Source organism: Pelmatolapia mariae, linkage group LG15 (assembly GCF_036321145.2).
Source record: "Pelmatolapia mariae isolate MD_Pm_ZW linkage group LG15, Pm_UMD_F_2, whole genome shotgun sequence".
NCBI classification, from domain to species: domain Eukaryota; kingdom Metazoa; phylum Chordata; class Actinopteri; order Cichliformes; family Cichlidae; genus Pelmatolapia; species Pelmatolapia mariae.
In genome coordinates, this window is record NC_086240.1 from 41889232 (window position 1) to 41912668 (window position 23437).

The 23437-nt window shown below is 44.0% G+C and overlaps 2 protein-coding genes and 1 long non-coding RNA gene across 8 annotated transcripts; 1 reads left to right on the forward strand and 2 right to left on the reverse strand.

Moving 5' to 3' along the window:
• Positions 1 to 1830: 1830 nt before the first annotated feature.
• LOC134643855 (uncharacterized) lies at positions 1831 to 16780 on the reverse strand. Its single transcript, XR_010573951.1, has 3 exons — positions 16674 to 16780; positions 3838 to 3888; positions 1831 to 3747 (listed from the first exon to the last, which is right to left on the reverse strand). It is a non-coding gene; the product is annotated as an uncharacterized LOC134643855 (long non-coding RNA).
• arl11 (ADP-ribosylation factor-like 11) lies at positions 15886 to 20504 on the forward strand. Of its 6 annotated transcripts, none has more exons than XM_063496475.1 (6): positions 15886 to 16081; positions 16553 to 16693; positions 17504 to 17569; positions 17648 to 17763; positions 18068 to 18245; positions 20293 to 20504. In XM_063496475.1, exons 2-6 carry the CDS (start codon positions 16658 to 16660, stop codon positions 20419 to 20421), a joined length of 525 nt encoding a protein of 174 aa, XP_063352545.1. In that variant the 5' UTR covers positions 15886 to 16081; positions 16553 to 16657; the 3' UTR covers positions 20422 to 20504. The 6 variants fall into 6 exon arrangements, with proteins under 6 accessions (XP_063352545.1, XP_063352544.1, XP_063352546.1 ...); XM_063496474.1 differs by having other exon boundaries at positions 16556 to 16693; XM_063496476.1 differs by having other exon boundaries at positions 15886 to 16028.
• Positions 20505 to 20514: 10 nt separating this feature from the next.
• Positions 20515 to 22167, reverse strand: ebpl (EBP like). The gene is made up of 5 exons (XM_063496472.1): positions 22142 to 22167; positions 21809 to 21985; positions 21266 to 21335; positions 20958 to 21096; positions 20515 to 20880 (listed from the first exon to the last, which is right to left on the reverse strand). Exons 2-5 carry the CDS (start codon positions 21983 to 21985, stop codon positions 20634 to 20636), a joined length of 633 nt encoding a protein of 210 aa, XP_063352542.1. The 5' UTR covers positions 22142 to 22167; the 3' UTR covers positions 20515 to 20633.
• Positions 22168 to 23437: the final 1270 nt, after the last annotated feature.

The following is a 23437-nucleotide window of genomic DNA, read 5'->3' on the forward strand; positions in this document are numbered from 1 at the left end:
AATCTTCAACGAAGAACACTTTCCTCTGACAATTCTTTAGGCAGATTAGATTTATAGTTCGTATTTTTACGTTACTTTTAGTCGGTTTCCAGGACAGGCTTCTGTTTACCAATCACACCATGTTACGATGTGTGAAATAATAACACAGCCACGTCTGAATCTTTGAAGAGCTACCCAGAAGTACCCGGAGGACCATTTGTCCGAGACCCCTGCAGGAAGGTGATTCCACTGATGGGGTGGTATAGGACACACTGAGGCTACGTCCACACTAATGCGTTTTTGTTTGAAAACGCATTGTTTTATCTCCGTTTTGGCCTCTTGTCCACACTGAGACGGTGCTTTCCCCAAGGGAAAACGCATACATTTCAAAACAGAACTGTCCCGTCGCAGTGTGGACACTCGAAAACGCAGACTTTGTAAAACGATGACGCATTTTAGTCATGCTATAAACAAAGATAGCGGAGTGCATTATACAGCAGTTGTTTTGATTGCTCTCAATTTGGACAGCCCTAAAAAAGATTAATATCAGTTTGTACATGCTCCAGATAGCTTTTCTTCAAATTCTTTAATTCTCACTCGCTTTTGCACATGCACAGGACTGGAACGTAAGCGTTTTCGGCCGTTTCAATGTGGACGCACAACTCTGTGAAAACGACTGAAAACGCTAGTGTGGACGCGGAGCATTTTCCGACGAAAACGCCGTTTTCAAATCTATCCGGGCTAGTGTGGACATAGCCTGAGGCTCATCGAAAGCACCATCTCACCTGAAAACAGTCTATCAGAGGGTCAGCACATCTGATGGACTGGTACAGGGAACCCACAGCACTGGGACTACAATGGAACCAGCACGATTGCTTTGGGTTTACTGGGCATTCTGGGTTCTGGAAAAAGCTTTGAGCGGTCAAAAAACCCACACACAAAAACAGGATTCAATTAATTACATTTTACCTATGTAGCACCAAATCACAACAACAGTCCCTTTACATTGTAAGGTAGAGGCCCTGCAATAATACAGAGGAATCCCACAGTCCTGTTAAAAGGGAGCTTTTCCTTCCCACTGTCATAGGGGTCCTGTGGAAGAAAGAGGGGGGGGGGGGGGGGGGGGGGGGGGGGCATTTGCTCCTGATGGAGGGAGCCTCTGTTTACACAATAATAAAATATAGGGCTAGTGTTACATCAGGCTTTTCTGGGTTAAACATTTCCATCTTTTTTCCTGTGAAGTTTGTTGAACTACACGACTGATCGATGAGAAACAGTTGAGCTGATGACTGATGACAGTAGGAGGTGTGTAAGTGTGTATTACAGCAACACTTCAGAAGAAGTGAGCGTGCTCCACACTGGTTCTGTGTGTGAACCTATGGGAATCTGTAAATCTGCTCCTTGAGGTGCTAACTACGTGATTAGTTGTGGCTATCTTCCCGAGGTACACATCGGATATTTGTTGTTTCGTCCTGGTTAGTGGCTCTGACACTCACTAGTCCTTGGCCTCTTTCCTTCTTATAACCCACCACAAGGTTCAGTAGTTAGTCCTTTACTTTTTATACTGTATTTAAACTAATTAGAATGTCTTGATTTAAATTGTATATTGTTTCCTGCTGATACCACTGTGTTTGTCAGTGAGGAAATCCTGGATCAGCTCCTGGATACTGTAAAGGTATAAAAACTGCTTCTTATAAATGGGTTATTATAAAATTTAAGAACATCCACTATCCATTTGGAAATCAACCCATAAATCATAATAGTAAATTCAGCATAAACAATGTTGAAACTGATGATGGATCCAAAACTAAAATTCTTAGGTGTATTGTTAGATTGTAAATGAAGTTGCCCCCCCACCCTGTGAAACACATCTTAACAGGTTTTGTTTCTAAGAAAAAAACTTTATTACACAAAGAGGACTTGTAAATATGGATTGTCTTTACAAACTGTACTGTAAAGTATGTAGCTCCATACTTGTTCTACGGGGTCAACGGGGGGGGGATTAACATAAAACAATGACAAACTCAGTATGTTTAAAAGAAAGCAGTAAGAATAGTGTACAAAGCAAGGAGTGGTGATCCCATCACGCCACTGTTCATTCTTTAATAACATTTTATGAATCAAAAGATTTTAAAATGATACAATGATGTTATTACCATAGAGAGGGATTTGAGGGTCTCTCTGGTTACAGTGTTGCTTCAGAACTCCAATAATTTGGATAAAAGGCAGACGATGGATGGAACTAAAAACGGTCTGCTTTAGTCATAGCGACGTTGTACACTGTGGAGTGTCCATGCTTTGGTTTTAGGCTGCTTCTCCACAGACGTCACACGTTTACTGCTTATGTCCAGAGTGGGTTTGCAGATGGTTTATTAAGTATCTTTTATGAGTAAAGGCCTTTCCACACTGACCACAGCTGAACGGTTTAACCCCACTGTGGGTCAGCTGATGTCTCCGTAGGTTAGTAATCAGTGTAAAGGCCTTTCCACACTGACCACAGCTGAATGGTTTAATTCCACTGTGGAGGAGCTGATGATTTTTTAAATCACCCTTCTGACTAAAACACTTTCCACACTGATCGCAGCTGAATGGTTTAACCCCACTGTGGGTGAACTGGTGCCTTTTCAATTCACCCATCTCAGTAAAGGCCTTTCCACACTCCCCACAGATGAATGCTTTAACCCCATTGTGGATGAGCTGATGTCTTTTTAAGCTACTGTGGCTAACAAAACCTTTTCCACACTCCTCACAGCTGAAAGGCTTAACGTCACTGTGGGTGAACTGGTGTGTTTTTAAATCACACCTGCGAGTGAAACACTTTCCACACTGATCACACTTGAATGGTTTAACCCCACTGTGGATCAGCTGGTGTTTCTTTAAGATCCCACGGAAAGCAAAACCCTTTCCACACTGCTCACAGGTGAATGCCGTAATTCCACTGTGGATGAGCTTATGTGTTTTTAATTTACTCGGGCAAGTAAAAGACTTTCCACACTGCTCACAGGTGAATGGTTTAACCCCACTGTGGACAAACTGGTGTCTTTTCAAATCACCCTTCTCCGTAAAAGCCTTTCCACACTCGCCGCAGACGAATGCTTTAATTCCACTGTGGGTGACCTGGTGTCGTTTTAATTTACTAATGCAAGTGAACGCCTTTCCACACTGATCACAGATGTATGGTTTAACTCCACTGTGAGTGAGCTGATGACTGTTTAAATCACTCATCTCATTAAAACTCCTTCCACACTGACCACAGCAGAATGGTTTAACCCCACTGTGGATGAGCTGGTGTCTCTGTAACTTACTAACGCAGGTAAAACCCCTTCCACAGTGGTCACAGCTGAATGGCTTAACCCCATTGTGGACGAAGTGATGCCGTTTTAAATCACTCTTCTGAATAAAACACCTCCCACACTGCTCACAGCTGAATGGTTTAACCCCACTGTGGATGAGCTGGTGCTTTTTTAAATCACTCGACTGAGTAAAAGCCTTTCCACACTGATCACAGCTGAATGGTTTAATTCCACTGTGACTGAACTGGTGTGATTTTAGGTTAGTAATGCAATTAAAACCCTTTCCACACTGCTCACAGCTGAAGGGTCTGTCCCCACTGTGAATGCGTTGGTGTCTTCTGAGGTGGTCCATCTTGGCGAAAGCCTTTCCACAGACGTCACAACGATGCACTCTGTTTCCCTTTGCGGCTGGTGGGTGAGCTTTGTCAGGCCCACTGCAGTGCTGAGGTCTCTGCCCATTTTTGCCTCTTTGTTCCTGTAGTGACAGAAACTAATCTATGAACCTGCAGTCCTGAGACAATGTCACTGAATTCATGTTAGCATGTGTATGAACCTGTCTCCTCACCTCTTGTGAAGAATCAATTTCTAAACTCTTCCTTTGCTGCTCCATCTCCTCCTGTTAATCGGGATGGAAAAGATCATCATTGATAATCAAACACAATCCAAACACTTGCTGGCAGTTACCTTTAGACCATAAAGATGTTGAACTCTATAGCTGCATATTTTTATTTAACATGGATGCATTACTCATGGGTATTGATCAATTGTCAATTTGCATATCAGCAAGCCTGTTGTTAGGCAGTGGTGTGTCGATCTCCAGGGCCAGCAACAAGTCTGGTTCAGTCATTTGGCAGGTGTTGATAAACTGTGTGGGAGGCAGGATGAAAGACCCAAATGCAGGACTCATGGGAAACCAAGGCTACGTCTACACTAATCCGGATAAATTTGAAAACTGAATGTTGGGTCTAAACTCAGACCCCGCTGTATCCAGGACTTATTCCCATGAAAGAAAAACAAGGCAACAGCGTTCGATCGATTACTTGCGCAAGGGAGGCCTCATCTGTGTCCAGCACGAAAATGACCCCGATGATGGCCTCCTCCTGCTGCCTTTTATTGAGAGACAGTTCACACAAGAAGTAACGCCCACATAGTTCTAAGACAAGGCTTTGTATGTATATGTGTGAACTTCTATATGTAAGTAGGAATGTGTGTGTGTGTGTGTGTGTGTGTGTGTGTGTGTGTGTGTGTGTGTGTGTGTGTGTGTGTGTGTGTGTGGTACCTCCTGCTGACCAAAGGGTCGTAAACGCAGGAAGCTTACATCAAAAGAAGCAGATCTTCCAGATAGGATGTATCTGCAATAAAACATTACAGCCCCCCCCAACCAGAACCTCGAGAATCTGGGGGGAAGGACAGTGGAATCCCTTTCATCAGAGTTAGCAAGCATAGAAATGACAAACATTTAACAATCAACTCTAACACTGAAAATGCTCCGCGACCACACTATTGTTTTCAATCATTTTTGAACAGTTGTTCATCCACACTGAAACGACTAAAAACAATTACTTTGCTGTACTGCGCATGCGTGAAACGTAAGATGATTCGACCTGCGTTATTTCTGTCTGCCGTTTATTTACTTTCCGGCTCTTTGAAATGTTTAGGAAAAGCATCAAGTTTTTTTTTGAATGGACTAATAATGAGGTGGAGTTGCTGCAAGTAACACAAAAGTACAAAGTTGCAAAAGTGAGTGAGAATGAAAGAATTTGAATAAAAAGCTCTCTGGAGCATGTCCGAACTGATATTAATCTTTAATATGGCTGTCAAAATTGAGAGCAAACAAAATAACTGCTGTACAGTGCCGTCAGCCATCTTGGTTGAACTGGTCACATGAATGCATCACATGACTAAAATTCGTCATCGTTTTCAAAAAGCCTGCGTTTTCGCAGGGCACACTCCGATGCAAAAACAGCTGCGATGCAAAAAACGCTCTCTTTAGAGAGCGTTTTCAAAAAGGTCAGTTTTCCTTGACCAAAAACACCGTCTCAGTGTAGACGGAAGGCCAAAATGGAGAGAAAAGATGCGTTTTCAAACGAAAACGTATTAGTGTGCACATGACCCAAGGAGTAACTAAGGGAGGCAGCTTTAGTGGCTGTACAAAACCTGAACATTAACACAAGAAAACTGACCGAAAACTAGAAACAATGAACTACACCAGAAACTGGGAAACTCGAACTGGGAATCACAAGATGCACGGAGGAAACACACAGCACTGTGAGGGAACATGATGGTGCGACGCGACAGACAGACAGATGAAAACACAGGAACGGAACCAGAAGAAAAAACAAATAGTCCAGGAGGCCGCGGCAGTGCAGACACAGTTCAGGGGCCGACCGCGTGGAAAGTGGTAGGGGCGAGGGCGAAGTGGGTCTGGAGGCCAACCATGCGGAAAGCAGCGGCGGCGTACTGGAAGCAGCTCCGGAGGTCGACCGCGTGGGAAGAGGCGACAACACCACAGTTCAGGAGGCCACCTTTGATGGCGAAGATCCTTGGCCAATAGATCCTGAGTACGACGATGGCAAAGGAGGGCCTTTTCTGGAACCCAATGAAGAAGATGACGGAGACAAAGAGCTTCAGGTGGCTTGGAGGGCAGCCATCGTTGGTGTGGTTTGGTGGATTGTGGGCATCAATGTAGTTTGGTGGATGGCCAAAATTGGTGTGATTTGGCGGATGGACGAGGATGTGCTGGCCTAATCGGACGTGGACGTATCCAGAGAACAACACTAAACACTGGGTCACCAACCCAGGACCATGACAGGTACAGCAAAATCAAAATGAACCGACCCAAAATGCCTCGAGGAGCTCCAATGTATGCTCTGTCGAGTGCCCACTCATCTCCACCTCTTCTCCATGGCCATCCAGTCTAGCGTTGCAGCTACCAATTATTTTAGTAATAGATTATTCCATCGAGTAAGAAATACTTTTGTGTTGTTGATGAGCAATAATAAATAAATGATATTAAAAGAGAAAAAATACAGGTCTTTCAAAATTAACTGCTCATTGTGTTCCAGTTTAGAAACTGCAGTTTTTTCTGTTTCAGCCTTCATGTGTTTCTTTTTTTTTTTTTTTAAAAACCCAAAACCCTTTGAACTGAGGTTTACTGCAGATGTTTCTCTGTGCAAAACAAACAGCGGTGGGTGGAGCAGCTGCAGAGTTCACTTTTCTTCACCTCAGTTTGTTGATCAGGTGCTTTGATGACGGACTCCCGCTCGGTTTTTCCCAGTAAAGGTTTTAATGGTCGTTACAGGAACAGCTGCTCCTGTGCCTGTGTCAACATTACTGCTGCTGTTGTGTTATCATTGTTTTTGTTTAAAACTGCGGGCTGCGTGGGCCTGATGTGGTTACACTTTATATTCACACGCTACTCCTAAATGCATTTCTATTGCAGGTCTGTTTGTAGTCGCACATGTGGGTGAAACACGTTTATATCATTTAATGCTACAGAGCCATCCATTAAAGCATCAAAGAATTTCTGTGGAGAATTTTTGTACTCCACTTATTCGAAGTACTCAATGAATCGTTGCAGTCCTAATCCAATCTCTCTGTTCACATGAGATCCAGCGATATCTAGCTACACCCTATCATCCACTCCATCTCGCTTTGAGTGCTCAGATAGAGTAGAAAAGTGCTATATAAGAACCAATCCATTTAGCATTTACCATCTCCAACCTTTCACCCCGGTTGAACTAAGGCAAAGGTTATTTCATTTCATGTCTTCATGTCATTTTAGCACAATCCGCTTTAAACCAGTTAGAGGAACACTTTCTCAGTAATTTACTCAGTACAACTGTTTTATGAAATCATACATTTTTAAAGTCAGACATCAGCGTGACCTGTGTGTCCGAAATGTTTCTCCCACTGAAAATGTCCAGATGAACAGAATCAACTCTCTGAGGTCAGCTGAGATGAAGGTGGCTCACATTATATCACAGACTGTTTCCCTCCCCAGGACTGCTTTGAGACAACTGACTGGCAGATATTTGAGAATGCAGCTCATAGCAACATCAGTGAACTCACAGACTCTGTCATTGGATATATTGATAAATCCATAGACGATATCATCACCAAAACCACCGTCTGCAAATATCCAAATCAGAAACTCTAGGTAATTAAAGACAATCATACTAAGTTCAAGGCTTGAACCTCTGCCTTTACCTCAGGGGATCCTGATGCATATAAAGACAACAAGGAGCAGATCCTCTACCCTCAGGAGGACAGTGAGGCTATAACTGCATCCCAGGCTGGGTTCTCAGAGCGTGTGCCGACCAGCTGGCAGGGGTGTTCACCAACATCTTCAACCTCTCCCTGAGACAGTCAGTGGTCCTCACAAACTCCTCAAAACATCCACTGTCATTCTTGTCCCAAAGAAATCAGCGGTCTCCTGTCTGAATGACTACCGCCCTGTTGCACTGACATCGTCATTATGAAGTCCCTCGAGCGGCTAGTCAAAGGTCACATCTGCTCCTCCCTCCCTGACAGGCTGAACCCTCTTCAGTTCCCCTATCAGACAAACAGAGCCACAAAGGATGCCATCGCCCTGACAATGCACACCAACCTCACTCACCTGGAAAAAAGGAATACATATTCACGACTACAGCTCGGCTTTTAACACCATCATCCCCTCAAAACTTGCCTCGAAGCTCGTCGACCTTGGGCTGGGAACACCCATCTGCAGATGGATTCTGAACTTCCTCACAAACAGGTCCCAGGTCGTGAGAGAAGGTAAGCACACCTCCTCATCACTCATCCTAAACACAGGAATGCCACAGGGATGTGTGCTTAGCTCCCTCCTTTATTCCCTGTTCACACACGACTGCGTTGCTAAACATAAGTCCAACACCATTATCAAGTTTGCGGATGACACAACCAGGCCTCATCACAGGCAACGATGAGACGGCAGGTGATGGCACTGTACAAGTGGTGTCTGGAAAATAACCTGTCTCTCAACATCAGCAAAACAAGGGAAATGATAGTGGACTACCAGAAACGACCAGTCAGGGAACACCAGCCCATCAACAGTGTCGAGGTCGAAAGTGTCACCAACTTTAAATTCCTTGGAGTCAACATCACTGAGGATCTCTCCTGGACCCTTCACACAGACACTGCTATCAGGAAAGCTCACAAGCGACTCTACTTTCTGAGGAAGCTGAGGAAGTTTGGCATGAACGCCAAAATCACCTCAAATACAGGTGTGAGATCGAGAGCTTGCTGACGAGCTGCATTACAGTTTGGTACAGAGGCTGCTCTGGCAGCAGCTGAAAATCACTACAGAGGGTGGTGAAGGCAGCAGAGCACATCACTGGCATGAGGCTTCCTGCCATTCAGGACATGTATCTCCAGCGGTGCCACCATAAAGCACACAGCATCATCAAGTACCACAGCCACCGAGCACATCAGCAGTTCTCCTTGTTACCATCTGGCAGACGTTACAGGAGTCTGTCTGCTCGGACTACGAGACTTAAAAACTGTTTTTACCACCAAGCCATACGACACCTGAACCACAGCTCACACACTACACACCACAGGATGCACACAGAAGCTGTCCTAAAGCTGCTCAAGTATATTCTACATTCTGCACTGGTCACTCACTTTATCTGTAATCACTAAAAAAAAACAACAACCTCATTCTCTGTACTGTACTGCACTGCACTAACTGCCACTTTTAATCTTGTACTGCTCAAATCTGTACTGCTGCTCACTCCTGACACTTTATCTTATGTGCAATTATATTGTTTCCACACTTGAAGAGGGAATGCCAGGAATCGTGAACCTTGTAAACAGATTCTATTTACATAAATAGAAAAAAAATCAGCTCTGTAGCAAATCTAAAAACAAACAAAAACACACCAAAATGGAAACTATAAGTCATCCCAACATCCTCAGACACACAAACATAATCAGATAAATCACATTACGTAACAAATGCCTATTATTAAAATATAATTATGAGTTATAATTGCCCATTTCAAATATCCCAGCTCGTCCAACATCAACATGGTTTAATTCTCTGGGTTGATTAATAAAAATTATGTTTTCCTGCCAAAAATGAAACTGAAAACACTACAAAATCCCACAAAGTCTTAAAGGAGGACGTGAAACACCGGACCTTAGAGCTACTTCCTGACCAACCTATCGGCCCCACAGAGCAAACTCAGCCCTGGACAGACATTGAACAACAAGCATGCAAACAGCAAGATCACTGCAATAAAACTCCATGTTTCACCAACATTACACATCCTCAGCTCTAACAGCTTGGACCAACGACTCAGTGTTACAGCGCCTCAGGTGGACAGCACCAACATCAACACTGACACTGGTTGAGTACTTACTGAACCTCGTAATAATCAGGACAGAAACACAGATCAAACAATAACCTTTCCAGAATTATTAGAAACCACAGAGCTCGGATTAATCTTTTAATAGCCACATAGCTTGCCATTGCCAGTGTGTGAATGTGTGTGTGAATGGGTGAATGACTGAATGTAGTGTAAAGCGCTTTGGGGTCCTTAGGGACTGAGTAAAGCGCTATACAAATGCAGGCCGTTTACCGTTTAATGAATCAGTACAAAGTAAGTCGACAGTGAGAGAGCTACAACACCAACATGTGTGTTTTACAAAGTAAGAGGCAAACACACACACACACACAAACATGTGACTGAGGTCATGTAAAAGAAGAGTGTGTGCGCCACGTGGGTGAACATGTGGTCACTGGGAACAAAGAGCATGTTCAGTGGGAGCCTTCAGTCACGCTGAGGGTGAATTAAACAAATGCTGTTCAGCTTCCAGGAAGGTTATCAGTTAGCATGCAGGACCAAACGTTAGCCACTGACTGTGAAATACACCAACCCGCACACTGCGGTCATCAGGGTTAAAGGTCACATTCACACTGAGTCGTGCGTGCATATATTAGACCTGTGCTATTTGTGCTGTGGTGGTGTGTTACCATCTGTCTGCAGAGCTGGATCCTGTCAGTTGGTACAGGAAGCCTCACAGTCCTTTGTTAGCAGAGGGAGCACCGTGTGCTAACGGGTGGTGCTGCTGGTGTTCACTGCTGTGCAGCTGAGAGCAGACTCTATCAGCTCTGCAGGCTGTGCATGAAGCTGCAGGAGCCACAGCAGAGACTGGACAGAGAGCAACAGGAAGCAGAGGTTTCAGCTGGATCGGGGGCGGGGCTAGTGTCAGGTTACAAGCCTTTACCTGTAAGAGCAAGGTTCAGTCCACAGCTCTCAGTCTGTGGTCGTCCTCATAGTGATCCCGACTTCTTGCTGGATTAAAGGAAGAGGGGGTCGGGGTAGAGAGGGGCACACGTCCCACATCTCTGGCTCCAAATGTGATCCTGCGCTCCTCTGGGGCGGAGGGGAGGGGGGGTTAAGAGCAGCCATTATTAGCATTGCACTGGCTTCTTTTGTCCACACTCAGCATGGCAATGGTGACCATTCAGAGAGTTCTCCCAGCCCCCACAGAGGGACCACGAGCACGTCACAGACCTGACGGTGTCCTCTCTCTGGAACAACACCGCTCATCCACGATAATCATGAAACAGCACACAGGGAACGCTGTTTTCCAGCTTTCACGTGACGGTGATGTTTCTATCAGGTCTCAGTGCTCCAGTGTGCAACAATCATGCACCCCACACAGCTGGACTGAGTCTGCTTATTTAACAAGCAGTGATACAGATGTTTACCTGCCTCGAAGCCAGCCTGGACCATATACTGTCCAAGTTAGAAACCTGACTCAAGAGGCATTCCAGTTTAAAATTCCTGCTCAAAAGTTGAAATTTTCTTCTTGAACTGGAATGCAGCGCAGCAGACAAACACTCCCACGTCTTTGCCCGTCTGTCAAACCTTCCCTCCCTCGGATTTCCAGCAGTGATCAATGAATTTCATGTGAGAGCTGTGCTGGTTTAACCTTTGTCCTATCGTGCTGTGAAGTTCCACTCACTGGAACATTTTAATAATAAAAGACACAAATGTGTGCAGACTGCACTAAACAGGTCCATGTGGTTCATGAACAATCGTGTCACCTGCAAGTGTGTGGATTCACTGTCCTCAGGTGTGTCCATCTTCCTCTCCTGGTATTTGTTGTTGAGCTTGGTGAACGTGAGGACTTACTCTGAGCACTGTTAAAGGTAATAATCACCTCCACGTGTGAGCGCAGTGATAAAAATCTGAATGTATTTGCATGTGGGCGAGTTATAAGAATATATGAAAAGACCACTGTTGTTATTATTCTGCAGAGGGTGCTGCAGTCCTGACAGCCAGGCTATGCTTGGGTTATGATTATGTTGTGCTGGACCGCACACGCTGGAGGAGACTCAGTGTGAAAGATGACCTGTTGCCATTGGGAAACTCCGCCTCTTCTTTGAACTGAGGCCCTTCTGCTGACTCAGCAGCTCTGGCACGATTTAACCATATTGGCCAGCAGCCGTTTGATGCCCCTGTACCTCCTGAAGCTCCATTGTTCCACTGAAGGAAAAAGCACCCCAGACCATTATGGCGTCCCCTCCACTGTGGGGCATAGAAACGGGGGGGGGGGGGGGGGGTTCTGGTTGTCATGCCAGTAACCTTAGAAACCATCAGGACCATCAAGGTTACATTTGTTCTCATCAGAGAATTTTTCTTCCACCTTCCATTTTCCCTTGTTTGGTCCAAACAGTCAGTTCTGTGACGTTCAAGGAGACGAGGCCTTTGAAGACGTGTTTTGTTTTTGAAGCCCTTCAGTGTCAGATGCAGTCTGATGGTTCTGGGGCTGCAGTCTTAATAACAGCCTTAATTTGGGTCGAGGATCGTCCAGTGTCCTGACACACAGCCAATTAGATCCTCCGGCTCAATGCTGGTGAAGTTGTTGTGGGTTTTCCACTTGACTTTTTTGTTTCATAACCCTCAGGATCATTTAAGAAATTCCAATTGTCCGTCTCACTGTGTCCCACCTCAGCAGCAATGGCGTGCTGTGAGAGACCCTGCTTATATAGTTCAACAACCAGAACACGTTCAAAAAGGGAATGTTTTTACCTTTGCCATCAGAACGCCATAACAGTGTGACTACCTGACAGAAAATGACAATGAATCCACATTTTTGCACAGATGTTTGTTTGTTAATTTATTCCAGACATGTAAACAATATACAGGTACATTTAGTAAAGAAAATAAGAGAAAAAAAAATACTACACAAGTCAATACATTTCAATACTGCTACCGTTCTGATACACTTACATGTTGAAAGGGAGTGGGAAGAAGTACACACTTATTTAATCCCACCCCCAGATCTGGCCTTTTGAAGGCATGTGGTCCTAAACTTTGATCAGCTGTAAAAAAAAAAAAAAAAAAAGCCTGTTTCAGTTTCAGTGTTGTTTTCAATATTAAAAAAAAATGTTTTGTCTCCCTAACATCTGATGAAAGTAGTGATGTGACGTTCTGTATCGAGGCTTCAAAGCTTGTGTCGAGTAATGGAGGGGGCGTTTCCGCGAAGCACGTATCGAGGCTTGCTTCATTTATGGGAGGAGTTGAAAATGATGACGTCCGAAGCCTCGCTGCCCGGCTAAACCACGTGACTGGTTCATGAAGTGGTTCGAACTTTGCCGCGAGCTATGACAGCGATATAAACCCCTTAGACTTCATTCAAAATGTGGGTGTTTGATGGAGAGTTACGATTAGTGAGAGTTTGGAGAAAGTTTGGAGACAGTTTGGAGGTTTATGAGAGTGAGGAGAGAAAGTCAGGAGAGAATGGAGCCAGCTAAGAAGAGGAGGATGTCCTCCCCTGTGTGGGAACATTTTGATTTTATTCCTCCCAACAAGGTATGTACATTTCTACAGAAGATGTATTTTCATAATACTGATGGTGCAATACAATTTATGTTAAGCTGTCTTTACTTTTGTACAAGGTGAAGTGTTTGCTTTGTGCCAGGGAGCTGGGATATAACAACAACACCTCATCCATGCTCAGGCACTACAGAGCTTTGCATGAGAATAAGGGGAACACGGATTGTGGAGCAAGACCAGGTGAGCCATCAAATGCCATGATAATATAGCATGCAGTAATCTTACTAAATGATAGAACAATATTATACAACTGTAATAAGTTACATGTGTGATATTTATATTTGTGCTTTGTTTTTATTGTCTTTCCTCAGGAGAACAATCTCAAATAGATGGAGACCTGGTTAGCATGGTGATTGAGGACTCCCAGCCATTTAGCATTGTGGAGGACAAAAGAATTAAAAGATATGTTAAATCGTTAAATCCTAGCTATGTTCTCCCCACTAAAAAGGTCATAAAAGCAGTGACAATGTAGTTTTTACAGAATAAAATGTGAAGAGGCAGGACTGAGGCTCAAAGCCTCAGTGTGTAGCTGTCCATACCTCAACGTTACAAAAGCACAACCACTTTCCACACCCCAACCACACCTCACCTCACAGTAAATGATCATTTCCATTTTAAGCATTTCCAAATGATCATTTTCCATACTGCCAGTATAAATATACACAGTATACTGCCATCACTACAATATACATGTTTTACACACTCCTTTTGTTGTTGACATTTACAGGCTGTGTGCAAAATGCCACACTCTTCAAATTTATGCCAACTAATATTTTCACGTCCACTAGATGTCCTACTAGAAGCAAATGAAGCTTCACGAAGCTTTGCGCTGGGGTGAACCAATTGGATGAAAAGCTTCAGTGCTTCATGAAGCTTCATCTGCCCATCACTAGATGAAAGTAACCCTTTTAGTTGTCATTAGCGGGTCTGTTGTTTCTGCGTTCAAATATTACTTTGTTCGGCGGCGTTCCCACCTCAAGCAGAACTCCAGTTCGAAAACTGCTGTTTTTATACACTTTCATTTATTTAAGTACTTAAATGGGCTCTCTTTGAAACAAAGTGCAATTGCCTGATTGTTGTTATGTGTTGCCTTCAATTCTGCTATGCTGTCTGTTAGACAGTTGTTTTTTCATTGTTGTTTTTGTTTGTAGTAAACGCTACTTGAATGTATAGATGAAGCTACATAGCCAAAACGATTAATAATTTAAATATTGTACCTTTGTGAAATATGATGATGATGATTCACACTGTTGCGTAGAACTGTAGAAAAGTTGATTTGTTTACCGGTAAACTGAATTGAACATGATATACTAATTTTTCTGGCCTACGGGTCAGGGTTTTTTTTGGGTCACACTGAAGCTGTTGTTCTTCATATTGAAGTGGCGAGCCGGTAGGACCATTTTCCCCCTCTTTTCACCCCTTTTGCTGTCTCTGGATTACGGACATTTATTTTGTGTTTTGTATTTATTATTTTATTCCATTTCCCCTTTTCCACATTTATTCAATATATTTTTGGTTTTCCTAAACAAAAACCTGAAGGTCAGAGGTGATGCACATCCGGGTGTTCCACCTGTGCCTGCATTAGCTGTCTCTCTCTGTCACGGACATGCTGACCCAAGTGTCTTTGCACGCAGTGTTGCCAACTTAGCGAGTTTTCAGACCCCCTTGGCGACTTCTTTTCTAAAAAGCGACTAGCGACAAATCTGGCGACTTTTTCTGGTGTTATTGGAGACTTATTTATGACGACTTTTTCACGTGAAAGCGCGTATCGCTCTTACTCTCAACAAGCAGCGGTGCTGCCATGGGCACCTCACCTATGCCAAAGCGTTCACAGGCGGAGGATAGTCCTCCCCCAGCTGCTATCAGGGCAGGAGATGTTCCCATCTATGCGTCCAAACTGCAAATGAATCGCGCATGAGCGAAGCCGCTGCTCCAGCACAACGCAGTCAGTTCTTCTTTTACTGTTATGTTGTTTTGTGGATCACAAGGTTTAAAACTACTTATAAACACACACCCACACACACAAAGTAACTTCACCAGAGTGCCAATTTCGGGTCACTTTTGCCGGTCCAAGCCCGGATAAAGGAGCAGGGTTGGAATTGTGATATTAAAAAAACAATAATTGCTAAAATAAATTTAATTTGTAGTTCTAAATAAATTCTAAATGCATTTAGGACGTTTTTTACTCACTTTATGTCTCTTCCACGATGTTATTTCTCTCTCCAACAACGTAGGTTACAATTACATTAGCATGACCAATTATGCAAATTAGGCAATGATGTCTTTTAGCGACTTCTAGCGACTTTTAGGACAGCCAATAGCGATTTTCCTTACTGAGGAGTTGGCAACACTGTTTGCACGAACTCACCTGCAGTCAGTGTTGGGGAGTAACGGAATACATGTACTGCCGTTACGTATTTAAAATACAAAATATAAGTAACTGTATTCCGTTACAGTTACCGTTTAAAAAGGTGGTATTTAGAATACAGTTACTTTGTTGAAATAAATGGATTACACGGCGGTCTTTTCCTGTTTCATATTGTCGCGGGTCAGGACTGTTTGGGTTTTGTTTGACAGCTATATTCTGTTGTTCCAGGCGGCAGCGTTACGGTTGCCATGGTTACAGGGTGACGCTCTCTCTCTCTCTGCGACTGTGTGTTTCCTGGGTGACAGAGCGCCTTTTTGTTGTCGTTGTTGTGCTAAGCTAAGAGGCAGAATGCTACAGGCATAGCCCTACAGAATGTAGCCTCATGGGCAGTGTAGTCCGTGCTGCAGGGAGAATGGACTGCCATACCCGTTATGTGTCTGTGAGCGCGAGGAGGGAGAAAAAGGAGAGTGGGAAAAGTACGAGCTGTCACCGAGCACAAACGGGAGCTGGAAGCATGTAAATATAATAATAACCACTGCAGCCAAAAAGAGTGCCTGACGAGCCCAGTTGTAAGTACGCTATTAAGACTCGACTGTACACCGTGTTCGTGTTTTCCTCCAAAACAATAAGTTCCGTTGGAGCAGCCTTTCAACGCCTCTCTCTGTCTCTCGCTAGCAAAGTTGACCCAGACAACAAAGTAAAGCTAGTTTTCAGCTACGAGCCCGACACGAACCTGACGTATTAGCCAGAGGTCCCTTTACTACGGTTCGGAGCCGCGGACCTTCAGTAATAGTAATAAATCACATTCATGTAGTTGTAAACAGCATGATAATATATTAAGTAATCCAAAGTATTCAGAATACGTTACTCTCATTGAATAACGTAACGGAACACGTTACAAAATACATTTTGGGGCATGTAATCTGTAGTGGAATACATTTTAAAAGTAACCTTCCCAACACTGCCTGCAGGTATGTGAACAAGGATGTAAATCAGCTCTGCTCTCATCTGTATCACCTGTCCTCTCCTTCATGTGTCAGCAGGTGGGTGTGTTGGATTCATACTACAGGTGACCTGCCTGTGCAGCAAAAATGCAGTCAGACCTGTTGCTGAGTCATGTGACCTACTCTCACCATGCCCTGTGAATGAGCCTGTACACACCTGTGAGAGATGTTATCCAGGTGAGTTTCAGTCAGTTGCCCCAAAGCACCAGATGGCAGAAGCAGAAGAAGAAGCAGAAGAAGAACCGATTGAAGTAGCAGGGAAAGAATAGTCATGGGTCAGGGCCGCTCCACCAGTCCTCCCCAGGTAACTCCTCCTCACCTGAGTCATTCCTTTTACCTGCACATGAAGTTCATAACAGTGTATCAGCTTACCTTAAGTGATCGTGTCTGTTTCTTACCTGTATCCAGGTGAATTGAGTGTTTTCTTACCCGAGAACAGGTGTGGACAAACCGTGTTTCATAGTTGTGAGTTGTTGTGTTTGGGTTTAAGTCACTTCCTGTTTTGTTTTCTGTGGTACTTCCTGGCTCATTTACCCTCCTGTGGAACGCTGTTCCAGCCCCTCATCACTCTCACCAGTGTGTAGTCACCTGTTCCCCCTCAGTGCAGGTGTGCTGCTCCTGTTTGAGTTCACAGAGGAAACCATCCTGACCTACACCTCTGACCGGGGTGTAGTTTATTTGAGATCACAGAAAGTCCTGGTTGTCATAGTTACAGGTGATTCTCACAGGCCTGGACTCTAGTGTTACCTGTGCCCTGACAGGTATGGATGGTAATATAATAATAACCAGAGATAATGTTTGCCATGGTGAGGGTTATCAAGCCGCTCTGGCTCTGAGCACGCTCACATTTTCATGTGTTTAACATAATCAGTCAACTGAACCAGCTCTGATCAGCTGTTCAGCAGCACTAGTTACCATGGTGATCTGGCAGGTAAATACAGGCACCCTCAGCTCTTCTTCACTTTAATGTTTCTTACCTGTGTCCAGGTAATCCTCTTGGGCCTGGACTCTGCTGGAAAGTCGACCCTGCTGGCCAAGCTCCTGACCGGACAGGTAAGCTTCCTCCTCAGGTGAGTGCTGAGTGTGGGACAGGTGGCGTCCAGGTCAGACTGTGTCTCTCTGACCTTCCAGGTGATGGAGACGTCTCCGACCATCGGCTTCAACGTGGGAACGCTGAACCTGGACAAGAAGACGTCTCTGACGGTATGGGACGTGGGAGGACAGAAACACATGAGGCCCAACTGGAGGTAAACAGGGTCGGGGTCAGGGGTCAGGTCATGGTCAGAGCTCCTCACATCTGTTTGCTCCAGATGTGGCTCCACTTTTATTCACTGTTGAAGTAGCACATTCATTTTAAAATGTATTTCATGAACTGTAATTCATTTCCCCCATGTTTCAAAATAAAAGCCACATTCAGAAATACTGTTTCCATCCAATGAATTATTAGAGGGCTTTTAATTTTAAGCTGCTGAGGTAAAAAAGGTCAAAGATTACTAACAGACAGAGCAGAGGTCATGTGTGATGATGTTGACGGTTGGTGTCGTCTTTGAGGCTGTACCTGGACGACTGTGAGGCGCTGGTCTTCGTGGTGGACAGTAGCGATCAGGGCCGGATGGCGGAGGCAAAGGGGGCTCTGAAGAAGATTCTGAGCGAAGAGAAGCTGCGAGGAGTTCCTGTCATGGTTCTGGCCAATAAGAAGGATCTGCCCAACTCCATGACCATCCGCGAGGTAGGAACCACTCCAGTGTTCCCACTACAGGAGCCTGGGGTATCCGACTGGTCTGAAACCGGGGTGTGCATTCACAAAGTTACCCAGTGAAGAAAGTACTCAGAATCATCAGGTTTTTTACTTCCCTTCTAAGTTTGGACTAAAATAAACAGTACAGGTAAAAGTTATTCACTAAAGCATCTGAAGGAGCTATTGGTGTGGAAAACTACGGATGAGGAAGAGAACTGGGGAACTTTAAGAGACTGAAGAGCTTCTTAGGCGATTAGAGTCATACTGACGCAGCTCATGAAACAACATCATTTACTGCCACTTAATGCATTCATAGATCAAACTAACAATAGAAACAACAATGAAGCATCATTTCTAGTCATAACAGCTTAAAGGAACAGTTTACCCCAGTGTACACCTGACTCTTCTGTGGTGACACTCAACTGAATCACACCTGGGGACAGTGCCACCTGAAAGCCAGCACTGGTTCCACGGTCCAGCAGCTTCTAAGGTGGAATGATTTCTGTCCTGTTGCTGAGTGTGTGCTTTGATGAATTCATAAACACCACAGCTCTGTCTGTTCTCTTGGTTAATGTTGGTTCTCTGATTGGAGCCTCTGAATGAGCCAGTCTCAGACTTTAGACGGCCCCGCTCACTTTGAAAAGGGTTTTCGTGCCCTTTGACCTCCCAATGATCAGTGGGTGACCTTTACTCTCCACCTGTGGCTTCATACCTGCTGCTGATGAGTTCAGAATCAGAAACAGGTCAGAAAATGAAGATTATCAGTCAGTAGTTTTTAAAGCCGTCCGTGTCACGGTCTGAGTGGCAGACCGTGGGGAAGGAGGACCCAAACGCTGGACTCTGTGCAGTGAACAGAGCGTTTATTTACAGTGCAGAAAATGACAAATCCCCGTGTGTTTCCTTGGCTCCCGTGTCGTATCTTCTCCCAAAAATCTGTGTCTTCGTGCTCTCTGCTCCTGTGTCTCCACACTCCCTGTGCTCGCTACCCTCCTGTTTCCACGGTCCTCCTGGGGGAAAAATACCAGAGGCAGCCGTCAAGACACACACTCTCGCAGCTATACACTAGCTGATTTTAACTTAAGCTAAGACACTGCTGTGGAGTCTTACACAACAATCCCTCATCGAGGAGCACTCAGCCACACTGTTAAATAGCTCCCCGATGAGGCTTGATCAGCTCTAGGTGTGTGTGATTCTCCTCTGCAAGTGTGGCCAGGCTCCTGGCTAACACACCCACCAGGCCAGAAGAACCGGTGCTCTGTCACACCCACACACACCCACCTATACACAAACACGTGGAAACAAAGGACAGCAGCACCAAAAATACACATGTCAATACTTATTCAAAAACCCTGGGTCCTTCAGACCCAGGCCCATGACACTCGGCCTTGTTGTGTTTTCAGTTCATACTCTTTTTGAAATGCACATGTTATCATTAATTATTTAAATGAATGACAAAAATGTAGTCAAAGAAAGTTTGAACAGAGAAATCTGTTTGATTTTGGAGCCACTCCCAGAATAATTTAAATAGGATCTGTAGATTTATTATAAATGATGTCTCGGGCCCCACTTGCAGTACTTTTACCACCCACCAGAGGGCCACAGCCCTGACTTTAAGAATTTCTGCTGTAACATTTACACAGGTGAAGTTCAGATGTTTGATTTCCTTACTAGGACGGCGCTAACGGCCTCAGAGCGCCCTGCACTGGGTCTAAACTTAACCCCTTACTGTTTTTACTGTCTCTGAGCATCTGTCAGCACATTGTTTACTCTGGGATTAATAAAGTAAATATTAAATACACTGGTTCTTACATCTTATCTCAGAGTGCTTAAACAGCCGGGGATTGAACCACCAACCTGTCGATTAATAGATGACCGGTGCTACCTCTTGAGCTACAGCCACCCCGATAAAGTGGCCTGATTCTAACTCCTGTCTCTGGAGCTCACACGAGCTCTGATGGTAAATACTAAAGTTACTGTAATCTGATTACATATTTCCTCAGTAACTGATGACTCCTTTTCTCTGACTCCTCCCCCTCAGGTGTCCACTGCGCTAGACCTCCCCAGCTACACAGACAGACTATGGGAGATTCAGGCCTGCAGCGCCTTGAAGGGACTCGGCCTCCAGCAGGCCTTCACCTCCGTCAACAAGATGATCAAAAGGAGCTGAGGGAGGGAGGGAGGAGGTGAATGGTGGTGCAAAGAAGACAGGGGAGATGTGGTTAGATGTTCCAAAGCAATAATTTAAGGCACTGAAACTGTATCTATAATAAAATGTTTATTTTTCAAACGATTGATCGTGGTGATTGATTCTGACATCAGATGAATATTTAAATGATCCTCGGACTCGGCCATCGATCAGTTTAAACCATATCAGTGACATCACTGTCTTTTAGCTGCTTTGCTTTGGTCCGCTCTGAGCACGTGCAGACTCCTTAGGCTGAACCAGGACTGGAGCAGCAGCAGGACTGGGACCAGGACCCAGACTCCATTAAATAAGACCAGGTAGATCCACAGGTAGAGCAAGGAGGATGTGTTCAGGTGAGGGCTGCCCAGCAGCCAATCGGGACAGAAGGTCATCCAGCCGCCGTACAGCTCGCACACACTCAGAGCGATCTGCAGGAAGTGTCTGACAGATTGGTTCACCATTAACATCAGTACCAAGCAGTACCAGCATCACAGTAACTGCAGTACAGGAAGTGTTACCTGTAGTACTTGTCCTTCAGTACTGCGTGTATAAGCAGAAGAGCTAGCAGCGAGTCGAGGACGACGGTCAGGATCTCGATGGAGACGATCGTCGGATCAGAAACCAGCCAGCGACTGTCGGCTTTCCCGTACTCCTTCCCTACAGGTAAGACAGGTGAGAAGAAGTCAAACATCCCAAATGACGTTCCAAATAGTGTGTTTTTACAGTATCTGTGAGTAAAAGTACTTCATTACTTTGTTCTCATACTCGACTTCAGATCAAACTAACACTGCCTGGAAATACTGCAGTGTATTTACAAAATACTCACAGAGCTCAGCCAGTGGCCCGTCAGAAGCCTCCACTGTCCCAACCAGAGACATGTAAACAAACGGACCCTCCTAAAAAAAACAAAAAATCAGAGACATGTAAACAAATGGACCTTCCTAAAAAAAAACAAAAAATCAGAGACATGTAAACAAATGGACCTTCCTAAAAAAAACAAAAAATCAGAGACATGTAAACAAATGGACCTTCCTAAAAAAAACAAAAAATCAGAGACATGTAAACAAATGGACCTTCCTAAAAAAAACAAAAAATCAGAGACATGTAAACAAATGGACCTTCCTAAAAAAAACAAAAAATCAGAGACATGTAAACAAACGGACCCTCCTAAAAAAAACAAAAAATCAGAGACATGTAAACAAATGGACCTTCCTAAAAACCTTTAGGTTTAGAATAAAAAATAAACAAGAATAAACAAAAACAAAGTGTTTATGAAATGAGTCTAATTTTGAAGATGAGCTGAAACTTGAATAAAGTTTTTTGTCATTATGATGAAGATGGGAATAACTAAGAATAAAGCACCGCCTACCAGCGTCAGGTGGACAATGACATCATAAAAGAGCCACAGCAAGATCCACCAGTTCTGTGTAGAGCTCCGCCCACAATACCTGCGTGTTAGCAGGACAGCTGCCAGCAGCTGGCCACTGCATGCTAACAGAGACAAGATGGAGACCAGAGAGAGGCCAGGAGGCACCGATGAGTCCATCTGCAACCACAGAAGAAAAAGGAAGAGAAGGAACAGCAGATAGAAGAGGTACCAGTACTACAGACTGTACTTCAAATATGCCACAATAAAATTATTTTAGGATTAGTGTAGTAATACTGCAGAAATGCTGTATGCATTAGTTCTGTGTAGGCTCACCACTGCTCTGTGTGAAAATGGACGTCTCAGGCTCCGCCCCCTGGCATTCCCTATTGAACTGCTGTTTCTAAATCCCGCCCCACACTCTCCCATTAACTGGTGAGGAGAACAATCCACTCCCTGTTCCCGCCTCCTCCCTCACAAACGGCTGAGGTCAAAGGTCAGAAGCAGATGAACTAAGGCTGTGTCCCAATTCAGGAACAATATTTGTCTCTTATGTATAATACATCTGTATATACACTGTCAGAGACACTTGTCTTTGAGTGAAGATTTAAGGTGATAGGAAATATAAATAACTGCTACTTGCATCTTTGACCAGAGTTCAAGCTCATATATATGTATATATATATATATATATATATATATATATATATATATATATATATATATATATATACACATATGTGTATATATATATATATATACATACACACATATATATATATATATATATATACATACACACATATATATATATATATATATATACATACACACATATATATATATACACATATGTATATATATATATATATATATATATATATATATATATATACATACACACATATATATATACACATATGTGTATATATATATATATATATATATATATATATATATATATTAGGGGTGCAACGATACTCGTATCGATATTGAACCGTTCGATACAGTGCGTTCGGTTCGGTACGCATGTGTATCGAACAATACAAAATTTTTAATTTATTTTATCAACTTTTCTTCTGACGATGCTGTCTGTGTTGAGAGCTCAGTGGATCTGCGTTCGACTACTCCGCCTAGGCTGCACTGTCAAGCGCAGATCCACTGAGCGCAGCGCAAGCTAGCAAGACAGAAGCTTAGCTCGTTGCAGCATGGCAAATTGAACCTCCCCCACCCTCATTCAGATCTGGCCTTTGGAACTATTTTGGTCTTCATGTGAAGTATGACCCTGAAGGTAAGCGCATCATGGACAAAAGTAAAACAGTATGTCGGATGTGCCACGCAATGCTCAATTACATGGGTGGGAACTACTGCGTTAGCGCAGTTTGCTCGTTAACGTGTTGACACCGTCCAGCCCCACGCACGGGGCGATCCGCGGTAGCTCGTTAACGGAGATTTGCCGCGTTGTGGCGTTAACGTCATTTCAGATTAACGCTGACAGCACTAGTGGGAACACAACGAATATGACTGCACATTTACTCCGACATCATCCTAGTGCAAAGACAAGTGGAAGCAGACAAAAACAACAAGCACGCATGCTACAAACTTTACCCGTGTCATTTAGACAGCCGTTAG

What these genes read in the sequence shown, in the direction of transcription:
- ebpl (XM_063496472.1), bottom strand. Translation starts at nt 21,985, where the DNA reads ATGGACTCATCGGTGCCTCCTGGCCTCTCTCTGGTCTCCATCTTGTCT. An exon ending in TCATTGTCCACCTGACGCTG is followed by an intron (nt 21,336 to 21,808) that starts GTAGGCGGTGCT and finishes TGTTTTTTTTAG; the next exon opens with GAGGGTCCGTTTGTTTACAT. An exon ending in CGGGCCACTGGCTGAGCTCT is followed by an intron (nt 21,097 to 21,265) that starts GTGAGTATTTTG and finishes TCTTACCTGTAG; the next exon opens with GGAAGGAGTACGGGAAAGCC.
- arl11 (XM_063496473.1), top strand. Translation starts at nt 16,658, where the DNA reads ATGAGCCTGTACACACCTGTGAGAGATGTTATCCAG. An exon ending in CTGTGAGAGATGTTATCCAG is followed by an intron (nt 16,694 to 17,503) that starts GTGAGTTTCAGT and finishes ACCTGTGTCCAG; the next exon opens with GTAATCCTCTTGGGCCTGGA. An exon ending in ACTCCATGACCATCCGCGAG is followed by an intron (nt 18,246 to 20,292) that starts GTAGGAACCACT and finishes CCTCCCCCTCAG; the next exon opens with GTGTCCACTGCGCTAGACCT.